The 12,715-nt window shown below is 32.8% G+C and overlaps 1 protein-coding gene across 1 annotated transcript in view; it reads left to right on the top strand.

Annotated features, from left to right (window-relative positions):
- Positions 1-12,135, top strand: part of LOC132713384 (conserved oligomeric Golgi complex subunit 1-like) — a 28,973-nt gene extending 16,838 nt beyond the window's left edge. The window contains 14 exon segments of the mRNA XM_060695958.1: positions 174-222; positions 224-333; positions 1,110-1,224; positions 1,227-1,288; positions 2,449-2,535; positions 3,218-3,316; positions 3,646-3,759; positions 7,213-7,306; positions 7,857-7,934; positions 8,608-8,684; positions 9,001-9,178; positions 9,986-10,117; positions 10,472-10,672; positions 11,526-12,135. Coding sequence (XP_060551941.1) covers positions 174-222; positions 224-333; positions 1,110-1,224; positions 1,227-1,288; positions 2,449-2,535; positions 3,218-3,316; positions 3,646-3,759; positions 7,213-7,306; positions 7,857-7,934; positions 8,608-8,684; positions 9,001-9,178; positions 9,986-10,117; positions 10,472-10,672; positions 11,526-11,684 — 1,555 coding nt within the window. The 3' untranslated portion in view covers positions 11,685-12,135.
- Positions 12,136-12,715: the final 580 nt, after the last annotated feature.

The following is a 12,715-nucleotide window of genomic DNA, read 5'->3' as shown; positions in this document are numbered from 1 at the left end:
ATAAAGTAAAGAAGGAATTGGCCGGGGATGTTAGATTAAGTTCGCTATTAACAATAATTCGTTATAAGCGAGTTCATTATAAGTGGAGTCGACTGTATATGTAAAATACGTCACTTCAAAGCATGTTATAATGTTTACGATAATATGTTAAAATTATTTTTCTATGATTACAGCCGACTATGTGTTGATACAGATCTGGCCGGATATATCTGGTCAGAGAGTCCCAGGAGACATAGCTGCTAACACTGCCTGGGGTATGGCAGGGTCAAGGTCATTGCTAGAGAGTGGAGGTCTGATGATGAAAGCAAAGGCTTATACTCCTATTGTACAAACGTAAATATTTTATTTCTTCCTCACATTGTACGAGTGTAAAAAGGTTAATGTTTTCTCTCATATTTAACATGAATATCATATATGAAAATTTAGATGATTTGGGCATAATTAAATGTATGTGTCTGAGTATATATGTTTTTCTTTTAGGTAAAGACATGATCAAATTTAGATTATCATGTTTATAATTTCAACATTTGATGAACTACAAACAAATGTTTTCATGATCTCTTTTTGATCATTAGAGGATGTTTATTGATTTGTGTCATATTAGTCTGTCTGTTCAATATCATCCTTGGTTATATAAATCAACATTTTTATGCTCCCGAGCTTAGAACTGTCTTAATTTGTACATCAGCATGGCTATTTTGACCATTATAAGATTTTAAGTTCTTTCATGTACAATTACTTCCTCGTAACACATTAATTAATCAATAGTCATGACTGGTTTAAAAAAAAGAGTCATATTTACTTGTTATTTTTTAGCTGTTGTTTTCCCTAGATGCATATCCAAGAAAGTGTATTTAGCATAATTTTTGAAAGATATATCTCGGTTTAAGTACGATTCAGTCATACTTCTTCAAAAGAGCATCATTTTGATATTTCAAAATATGACCTTAACACCTGAATAAGTTTGACCTTGGAATTCAAATTTTTCATATTCATGAAATTTATCAATGAACTGCTATTTATATATAGATTTTGCCTAAGGAAATATGGAACTTTACAAACCTTCCCTTTTTTAAGGTAAATTTTTTTTGCTTGATGTGCTTTTTCAGTTTCTGTAAGACGTTTGACGGAGAACTAGACGCTGTCAGTGAGGATTACAAGTTCTACATCTTCACAGATGCCGAGACAATGAGTGTTGCCATAGAAACGACACCATTCAACCAGATTCCTCTGTTTCTACTAGCCTGCTTACATTTGTACAGACATCATGTATGGAATGTGTACAAGGGTAAGTTAGCAACCAGTCTTTTTGTACTGTATAAGTTACCAAAAGTATTTTTGAACCAGTCTATGTATTAAAGAATTGAGTTATTTGACAAATGTTTAACTTAGAGTTTTACATTTCTCTGATTTTTCAAGCATAGATACACTTTTCCATAATATATTAATTCAATAACTTTATATAGTGATAAACATTACATTTTCTAGCTTGACTATTCAAAGAATAGTTTGGATTTGGACCTAATTATTGCCCTTTTGATCTTATTTATTATAACTCTGTCCCTGTTGTGAATTCTTACATTATTCAGGTTTAGCACTGAGAATAGTCAAGCATGGTGTCATCCTACTGGAAGTTCTTGTTTTTAAATTTATTTGAATATAAAAGAGAGCTTTTACAATGAAACTGTTCTTTAACTATCGTTGTGTCACAGTTTTGATTTATCATAGGTTACTCTTGTCTATTATCCCATTACTGCATGAGCATTTTGTGAAAAATTGCTGTTTTCATTGAAAAGTCTCCTGTTACAAGTTCAAATTGCTATAAAACTATAAAAAATGCTTCAATACTAATCAAACATGGCACACATGGACTGGATCATTGCCTTTGTAACGCCATGCTCAGTCTTAAATTTCCTGTTACCATGGCAATGAGGGGACATCTAAAAATTGCCAAAATTTTGCGTTGATTTAAGTGCTGCAACTTCTTACTGGATTGAGCTAGAGTCAATGGCTTTACAACATTGGTTACACGTTACTTTATGATCGACCTGGGGTCATCTTTAGCCTCTCACAAGTCAAATATTTTCCTGGTGATGACGGGGACTGCCGCCCCCCTTCAAACCCCCCACACAAGGGGGCACATCCTCCTTCTGGCAACAAAAGTGGTCACTTTTTTAAACAACATTTCTCAAACAAAAACAAGTGTTTAGGGCCTAAATAAGGCATTTTTTCACCATTTGAGACAACAAATGGGGGGGGGGGGATAAAAAAGGCATGTATATTGGGTAATGGGTTATACCAGTTCCCTTGACTCCCTTTACTGCTAGATTTGTGATATTGTAATTGAAACCTTGAAAGGTTACTATTATTAACATTTCTTCCATGAAAAATGTTGTGTTATTAATTCATTCAAACTATTTGAGAGAAATTATGTTTGATTAATTACAGAATTTTAGAGTTTCTAACCAAGTTACTGGATGACTGCAGAGCTGATTTATCTTCATCAAAGCTGAGATGTTCAAATATTGGTAACAAGTAAGTCAAATTTTGTAGTAAATAATATTCTTGATATGATTACATTTCAATTTTTTGTTGTCTTGACCCAAACTTTCAGAATGTCATTTGAAACATATATAAAAAGAAGTCCTTATTTTTTCCCTTTTAATTATTACAGTTGAGTTTGCATATGTCCTTGATATGCAATTATCCAATAAAACCATTTAGGTGTCACCTTCCCCTGGCCAGCCTGGTCATATGGTCTAGTGCACTAGAAGTGCACATGGTGTGCACTTCTAGTTCAGCTCTAGTGCACTAGAAGTGCACAAGGGTGGGAAGTTTAGTGTGAACTCAACTGTACATGTATGATTGTGTGAACTTTTTTATCTGTAATTTACTAGTATTTAAAGGTAAAATTTCAGCCCCAAGATTAATTTTGCATTTCAATACCTATAACATCCTTTTTATAGTAGTCCAAAAAATGAGACAATAGTTAACTGGATATTTGTATGAAGAGATTTTGGATTTCTGAAGAAATAAGAATTTCAAATCTTGTAATAAAATACATTTTGAAGAAAGATAGATAATGCCTTGAAGTCAGCAGTTAACAAAACAACAAATCATTGTCATTGACAACTTATCCTGAATATAACTCAGATATTTGTTTTGACTCTTTATATTTGTGCTGGCTGAAATTTGAAGTAACATTCCAATATTTCAGACTGTTATTATCAGGGAGACTGTGTGCAGCCATGTGTGACCTTACCCCACACTTACAGCAGTGTATGATGGGAAGTGAACAAGTCTCTAGAATGGATAGGTAATAATGTTCATGATTTATTCAAATGCAAAAAATATATAATCCAAGCTATATCATCTTTAAATGTTCTTTTGTTGTTTTGATACATTATATTGAGAGTTTGTTGTTTGCGTTATTAACTTAAAGTAACACCAGTGGTCAAAACTAACTTATCTGCTGAAGCTAATAGATGCGTAAACTCTAGTAATTCAAACATTTAGTTGCCTCTTACAGTCTTAGGAAAATTATATTAAATAATAAATAATAATATGCCCAAATAAGTTAGAATTTTTATCGTATTTTGTCCTAAACAGCAAACGTTGATAAAAGTAACTGTATTGTTTTACTAGATCTTTGTTAAAGAGGTCCACATCAGGAAGGCATGTTATAGGGAAACAAGAATCTAATGTCATCTGGGAAAATATTAAATCTCAACTCATAAAATACCAGCAGACTGCTTTCAGGTAAGCTATAAAAATATACCAGGACACTTAATAACATAAGCCACTTAAAATATATGTACCAACAATCAGCCTTATTGCTTAGTCATATTGAAATATCTGAACATTATTCAATGCCTTTAGTTAATTTAAAACCCTATAAGGTATATGTAGGCTGCGTTTCATGGAAAGTCCTGACCGCCTTCATGGTCGAGGGGTTAGAGTTGATGACTTCTAATCCAGTTACCTCTCTGGTGTGGGTTTGATCCCCAGGAGATGCTTTGGTAGTTTAGCGCAGAGGAAGGTAGTCTAGTACTGGTGTAACTCTCCAGGAACGATGGTAAGGAAACTACCCACTTATATGACTGAAATACTGTTGGAAAAAGGCGTAAAATGAAACACAAACATGGAAAGTCCTAAGTTAATCCTTTTGACTTGTCCAAAATTTGTCTTATGTGGGTCAATGTTTTTTAAGTTCTTTAACAAATTTCATTTTTACTATCAAACCATTTACTTGTGCTTCTTTGTGTATTAATTTATATGCATGTAAATTTACACGGTCTGTGTGAGGTTGCGTGTAATTACTGTCAAACTGGTAAAAGCAATTCTGGGTGTAATCTTTTTACACTCGCTGATAATATAGTGGCAGGTGTCGTAAAATTATGCCTAAAAAATGTAATGTTTACATCGGCAAATCTCTGATGCATCTGCATATCATGTCACTTAAATGTGTTAATTGATGTCAATTATCGGCAGTAACTGCATGTGGGTCACCAATTCAGTTTGATTTATGCCTGGAGGCGAGGATTTACTTAATAAACATGCACTGTATGATATATATGTACATGTGGTCAGTAAAAAAATGCGGCGAAATCGTTTTCGCTTTGATGTTCAAACTTGGCGAAGTTCTGACACTTTAGGCGACTTAGTCGCCGAAATCGCCCAGTTGCTAAAGCCCTGGGTATGGCAGCATTGTCATGTTAGAATCGAAATAAGTAATTATTGTATGGCACACCAGACATGTACACAAACATACTGTATTCTACTTTTTTATTATATGATATTTAATTGCTATCTACAATTTGTTATATTCAAAAAGTAAAAATTGTTTCACTGGAATAAATTTGAGCATTTGTTGAAAATATCTTTGTTTTTAGCGAATTATACCAGAACTCTTTTCTATGGCAGAACATTATTTACATAAAATATAGCGGTAATTGTGATCGCATTGAAAAATACGTAATTTTGATTAAAACATGCCTATTTAAGCTGAAGGCACGATAGATAGAGAATTTAGCTAGACAAATTGAATACATGGTTTGGCTCTAACGTAACAGTAAATATCCAAAACTTCAACTTATAAATGCACGGAACAACTGTAATTGTTGTTAAAAGACAAAATTCTTCCTGTGACCTACATTGCCATAACTTGTGTTTTTCCATACTTACATTGTATTTTCAGCGCGACATATTTTTAGTGGTTACATAGAATGTCTAATAGTTACATTACATGTCTAAACATAGAAAATCAACAGTGATTTTAATTGCATTATATATAAATAACACACAATTTCAGTCCTATGTTCAATACAGATTAAAGTGGTTGTGTTAGAATATTCTATTTATCACATATCCAAATAAGAAGTGTTTACAGTAAAAATGAATAATCTTTTCATTGATGCAGTGCCGCAAAAGCAGCACATGTTTATGATAAATGTATTTATTACATTAAAAATACGCCATGACCTGTATTAATGAACATTTTTATATATCCATTTGATTTGTATAGAATGGGGACATAACTGTAAAATAACATGATTGCAAATAACATCAACATGTATAAATTACTATAATATAAGCTTATTTAGTTCTTAATATCCAATAACTTCGCATATAATGAGGACATCTACCAATTATAAATCAATCTTATTATCCCCCGCCGAAAATTTTCGGCGGAGGATATAGAAATAGTCTCCGTCCGTCCGACCTTCCTTCCGTCCGACATTTTTGTTCGGAGCATATCTCTAAAAGTATTTGAGTTATCAACTTGAAACTTCATAGGTGGATAGACCTCATTGAGGAGGAGTGCAGTGCACAAGAATGATGACTCTACCTTGCATGATTTTTGAGTTATTGCCCTTTGTTATTTTTCAAAATTGATTTTTGTCCAGAGCATAACTCCAAAAGCCTATGAGATATTAACATGAAACTTCATAGGTGCATAGATCTCACTCAGGAGGTGTGCAGTGCACAAGAATGATAACTCTACCTTCCATAATTTTTGAGTTATTGCCCTTTGTTATTTTTCATACCTAATTTTTCACCTGAGTGGAACATAACTCAAAAAGTGTTTGAGATATCAACATGAAATGTCATAGGTGGATAGATCTTATTGAGGAGGAATGTTGTGCGCACGAATGATAACTCTTCCCTATACAATTTTTGAGTTATTGCCCTTTGTTTTTTTTCATGCTATTTTGTCCAGATCTTATCTCAAAAAGTATTTGAGGTATCAACTTGAAACTTCAAAGGTGGATGGATCTCATTGAGGAGGAGTGCAGTGCTTAAGAATGATAACTCTACCCTGCATTATTTTTGAGTTATTGCCCTTTGTTATTTTTCAAAATTAATTTTTGTCCAGAGCATAACTCAAAAAGCCTTTGAGATATCAAAATGAAACTTCATAGGTGCATAGATCTCACTCAGGAGGTGTGCACTGCACAAAAATGATAACTCTACCTTTTATAATTTTTGAGTTATTGCCCTTTGTTCTTTTTCATACTTAATTTTTCAATTCAATTTTTTTCTCAAAAAGTATTTGAGGTATCAACTTGAAACTTCATAGGTGGATAGATTTTACTGAGGAGGGATGCAGCACACAAGAATGATAACCTACCCTGCATTATTTTTCAGTAATTGCCCTTTGTTATTTTCAGCCATCAGTATTCACATAGGTTTCAAATCTGTAATCACTATTGCCATCAGTTTTCATTACCAAAAGACCTCTTAAAATGGAATTATTCCGCTCTACTACATATACATTCTTCCAATGAGCAAACACATTCGGCGGGGGATGGCCATGTTGACATGGCTCTTGTTTCTTTTTAAATATAAAAAACTATATGTTTTGACTAAGGACAGTCTTAGGATACCTTTAAAACACTCCTAGAATATGTTTAGTCATAAATATAGGAGTCAAAATTTAGGACCGTTTTTAAGACTTTCTTTGAAAAGCAAAATTGTCTCAATTTTTATCTTGGGACCGACTTAAGACTTAGGACTCTCCATGAACCGTAGCCCTGTATAAGATAAAGACTTGATGCAGGTCAAGGGTAAGGTATTAGCAGACTGCTTTCATTAATTTCAGGTATGCTATGTAAAATACTAGAAGAATGCATTCTGGAAAACCTCATGAATTATTATAGATTGATTATTACTCAAAACCTAATGTAAGATTATTGTATATATGTTATCTAGGTTATGGATAGACCATGTGATAGAGGTAGGACTTGGACAGTTTACAATGGCAGTCAATGCTGTAACACCTGCAGAGCTGATTGCAACTTGTTCCGTAAGTTATTACCCATCTGTTGGATAGGTCAAAATATTTTGTAAGCCAATGAATATTTCCAACCTCTTAATCCCACTTCATTTGCTGACAGTCAAATGCACAAATTAGTTTGCCCTTGTGACATTGTAGTGAGTCTCCAGCAGTAGAGTAATGGAAATTTTCTCAGATTTGTAAATGTGTTAGTAATTGCCAAGCCTTAAGAAGACTGATTTTGTTTAAGAAACAAAAAGTTTATTGCTTGACATGTATTCGTAGTAAAACAGGCAACATATTTATTATTTTACACTTAATTAATGTAAAACCCTCATGATGTAATCAAGATGGGTAACCTCATTTTAAATATGACATGACATAAGATCACAATATCTTACATTCTTAAACTTACTTTAAACCTGTCTGAGTGTTGCACAGCTTGCCACTTTGTTAAAATTGTAAGTCAATACATAATGCTGCATCTCTAAAATCTTATATGTATTGTGTTGTATGCCACAATATGTTTAGCAATTTACAAAATAGCACTACATATAAGTAAAGTATGACTGTATTACAGAGGTGGGATGAAGTATCTATAGAGGAAGAGACTGAAGATGGCAAGAAAATCATGTCTAAAATATCAGTTCCCATGCAGGTAAGATTGATATGTTACATGTGGCATTATTGAGTACTTTTTTCAAGCTCGTGATTTGGCAGTGATAGTGTAACGTGTACACTGTATTTTATTTACACATAAGTACTCCTGTAGTGTATTATGTTTTCACACATGTATGCCTAAGCTTAAAAGTTTATTTGAAATACAGATTGAATATACTTAGTTATTGTTACAGTATTTGTTGTTGTTTTGTTGAGTTTCTGAATGATTTATCAAACAAAACATTTTGTCTTTTATATAAGTATTGATATAACATAAATGTATGTTATCAGTTTTCCTTTTAAATTCAGATATGAATAATATTTGAGCTGGGTCACGACAAAACCAATGTAATGCGTTTGCGACCAGCATGGATCCAGACCAGCCTGTGCATCCGTGCAGTCTGATCAGGATCCATGCTGTTCACTAACAAACCCTATAACAAGTAGAGAAACTGACAGCGAACAGCATGGATCCTGATCAGACTGCGCCGATGGTCGCAAACGCATTACGTTGGTTTTGTCATGACGCGGCACATTTATTGACAAAAAATTAAACTATTTGAATCTCATTAATCAGGAGTATCCACCTACCTTGTCAGTTTTATCTTTATTTTTTCTTACATTTCATCTATTTACTAGGCTACTATTTACATGACCCATTGATATTTCAGGCTTCCTGGTACATGATGTCATTATTGTACAGTCTGTGTAATGATTTAAACAATATTGGTGGACATGCTGTAGCCAGGTAAAATCAAATTATACCAGTACCTTTGTTTTTTACAGAGTTTGATTGCCGTTTTAGAAATAGATTTCTAAAAATGGAAATGATGATTTTCACATTATTACTATGAATGTACACGAACATGTGAATGCTCAAAATGTGTGCCATTGTGCAGAATGTTTGTTTACATCCCTAAAAGACACAATGATAGAGTTAATATTATTTGACATAAAGGAAACAAAGAAAAGCAATAATACTTTCTAAATGTTATAACAAAAAACATTTCTGTTTATGTGTCTTTTCATTATAGTTTATTTTGTTTGTATTACAATATTAACAGGAGTGTTCTGGAGCACCTGGTGTGTAGTTTGTCAGATGGGATAATTAACACATATAAAGCATTGTTAAACCAGTCGTCAACTGATAAGGAACATTGTGTTAACCAACAGAGGGCGCTTCAACTTATCTTTGATGTGAAGTTTTTACGTATGATCATACCCAGGAAAGATGATAGTCCGGTGAGATATATTTGATATCTTAACTGCAATACTAAGTGTATTGGTCAGGAAAGTGGTTAAGGTTGATATTCATTGATTGACAATATGAGAATAGTATGTTCTATAATTATATAAAATATAACATTGTATGTGCATTTTATACAAAAAATGTTTAAAAAATATTATTTTGCCAACATTGCAGGAATGGCAATTTGTATCCCTATTTATTTTGAGAACACTTTCAGATGATGTAATTTTGATTAGTACAATTTAAAATACAATTTTGTTTTATGAAATTAGTTATAGATACCTATTGTTTGATCCCAAAAGCGAAAATTACTAACAAGTCTTTCTGATTAGACTTTAAAAATACTAAAGTGTCATTTTCCTAGGAAGGTCTTGGACGGTCTGTGTAGTGTAAGCATAATGTAACTGGATATTGTATTATTGAAGTATGTGTATTTCATGTCTGGCCCTCTTCTAAGGTGAGATTTACATGTAGTATTTTATGAACATTATTTATATTTGAACCATTCTAGAACCCTCTCTAAAAGATATGTACTGGAGTTAAATCAGGTGGCATGGTCGTCACTCAAGTAGGGCACAAACCTACTATACCATGTTGTAAAGCAGACACCTGAATCTCAAGGTTACAGCTCCTTTTTGATAAGCACTGGGCTCACATGTAGTTACAATAACTTTCACTAGGAAACACTTAAATTGAAAAGCTTCACACTTTATTTTCATAATTTCAGGCTATCTTTATAACCAAAGTAATCATAGTTTAATTATATTAAGATAATAAAAAATTTATGTTATGTTAAACAGGAGAGCAAGAGGTATCAGAAGACTATTGAAGAAGTTCTGACCAGATTAGAGGAGATTGTTGACCCCTTTGACCTTGATGTTTTCTCACCATTCATGCAGGCAAACTTGACTAAAGTGCTTCAAAGATCAGCTGTATGTATTTTATCTGTCTAAATCTTGATAAGTAATCTGACTAGATCCTATGTTATTACCAACTTAATATTTGGATATCTAAATATCATTGAATTTAGCATACTAAAACCAAGCCAAGTTTGTAAAATAAATTAAGCATTGTAACAGATCTTATTAATGAAGGTAACATTGTTTGTGTGTAAAAGCAGGATCTCTGTTATCTGTTGAGTAGTACATAAACAAAAGTGCACACTAATTGGACATGGATTTTTCATATACATAAAAAATAAAAGAGTTATGTGAACAGTTTTTATTTATATTTAACAATTTTAGATCATTTAATCATCAATTTTTGTGGCCATCAATGTGTTGTAGGTGCTACTAGGTGGACTGACAAGTTTGGACAAGTCAGGACTGTATGGACTTACAACCCGGCCGGCTCCCAGCTCCCAGCAGGAACAACATAATGTACTCATGTTGTCTACATGTCACAGCCGATTCTCATTGCTACCACTAAGTGTACAACAGTCAAGGATGGGAGTACCACAACCTGTGATTAGTCAGACACTTTACAGGGTAAGCAGATATCATAATTGTGATGTTTGCTGGACCTTTATGAAACTATTAGCAAAATTTAAGAGTGTGAAAGATTGCATGTGGATCAAGTCTGTGATATTGAGCATTAAAGATATTACTGACCTCTTACTTACTTTGTATATAGGGGTAGTGCAACTCAAGAGTTATCTTTTAACATTTGTCTATCCAGGAGATATGGCTGGATTTCTTACTTGCCTGTACATGTTTTGAAAATTAAGACAATTAAGACACATTCCTTATTGAGCACTATTTTGTTATAGAAGCAAAATCACATCATTAAATACTCGAACTTGCATAGAGGGTGTAATATGTTAGGTTCTTGTAAGAAATCATTGATTAATGAACAATCCTGTTTGACATGCAAGAAGTTTTATTTATCCTTCAGAGGTAGTTTTTATAAGCCAATTTAAATTTATGATACCGAAAAACACATTGATAAAAAATATTTTTCACCAATTTACATATACTAGTATTATGAGATACATATTATTTATTGCTCTGGTAATCATGATAATTTTATGGCAATCAATCTTCTCTTGTTTTGAATATTCAAAATTGAATAAAAAGATCCTCATTGATTTAATTTGAAAGAAGTATTACTTCACCAGCAATACAAGCTACAGTTTTATATATTCCTAAATTTCATTTACATGTATTTAACATAAGCAAATAAGATAAAAATGAAGAAAAAAAAGAAGGTGAAAAACCTATTTTCATATATTTGTAACTACATTAGTTTATGTTGACGTTAGTAATTGAAAGGCACATCTGAATTGATTTACAGTTTGTTGCCATGACAACAAGAAAAATAAAACATGTGTTATAATTACAGGGTGGTGAAACAAGTGGTCCGAGTCTAGCAGAGACCGCTGCAGCTGTATTACCACATAACGTTCAACAGAAGATGAACACGAGCTCGTCATTCTACGATCGTATAGGCAGTATGTCCGACATATCTAACTGGTTTTCTAACATTGCACACAAGTCATAGAGTAACAAGAGTTGAGACTGTGTACAGTGGCTAAAGTGGTGAAGTCTCTCTGAGCACATCACTTCTGATATCAGGATCATGATTCTTGATTATGACATTTGTACAGAAGTATACAACCTGTAAGAACTTGTTGCAGATGTACAATATTGTGAAAAATGGGATTTTCATGGATGAACTTTATCACATAATGTTTTGGTGCATATTTTTTTACTTAATGTGTAAATACTAGGGTTTATTTATAGTTGGTATGTGTTGAATATGTCAGACATATATTAACATAGTGGGGTTTATGATCATGTAAAAAAGTGGACATTTTAATTTATGTTAAATTTTGTTTATTTGTGATGGTTAAATGAATATATGTAACATTTTTTTTTTATCTAAAAATAGAATATTATTTATGATATGTTATGCTTTTATTTGAAAATATTAAACTGAATAAGAAAAAGAATATGTTTTTTGTTTATATGTTTTACTTTGTCTATCAAAAATCAGCTTTACCCGAGAAGAAGCCATGGAAGCTATCTAGTTAGCTTACTGTAGGTCGACTGTTCAACTCAGGGGTACCTGTGACAGAAATAATATACAGAGGCACAATTGATTTAAACCTCCAATGATCATGGAAATCATCATATGAACTTTATAGTGTTGTTGTAACTTTATCCTAGCAGATGAGTGGTGTGCCGGCTTGTTTTTTTCTCAATTCAGGGAAGACTCGTCTGGATAATGACATTGAAACAAGGAATCATTGCTTTACCTTTGCAGAATTTGCCAATGTTCATATGTGGTATTAAATACTGAAAAACTGTGTAATGATAGTTAGCAACTTTTAGTAGAGCTATGTTCAGGCTTGCCAGTCTTTATATCAGTGGCATAGGCAAGTTCTTGTCCCCAAGCGTATACATTTAAAAGAGAAATCTTTCCATGCCCTACCAGGAGGTGTATCATATAATATCTTTCATTTAGAAATATCAAAAGTGGGAAAGCAAGCTTGCTTGAGGTCTATAGATCTTCACAGATACTTAATAATA

The sequence above is a fragment of the Ruditapes philippinarum genome, unplaced genomic scaffold (assembly GCF_026571515.1).
Source record: "Ruditapes philippinarum isolate M1 unplaced genomic scaffold, ASM2657151v2 ctg936_1_1_1_1, whole genome shotgun sequence".
Lineage (NCBI taxonomy): Eukaryota > Metazoa > Mollusca > Bivalvia > Venerida > Veneridae > Ruditapes > Ruditapes philippinarum.
This window is presented reverse-complemented; position numbering and strand designations above follow the sequence as displayed.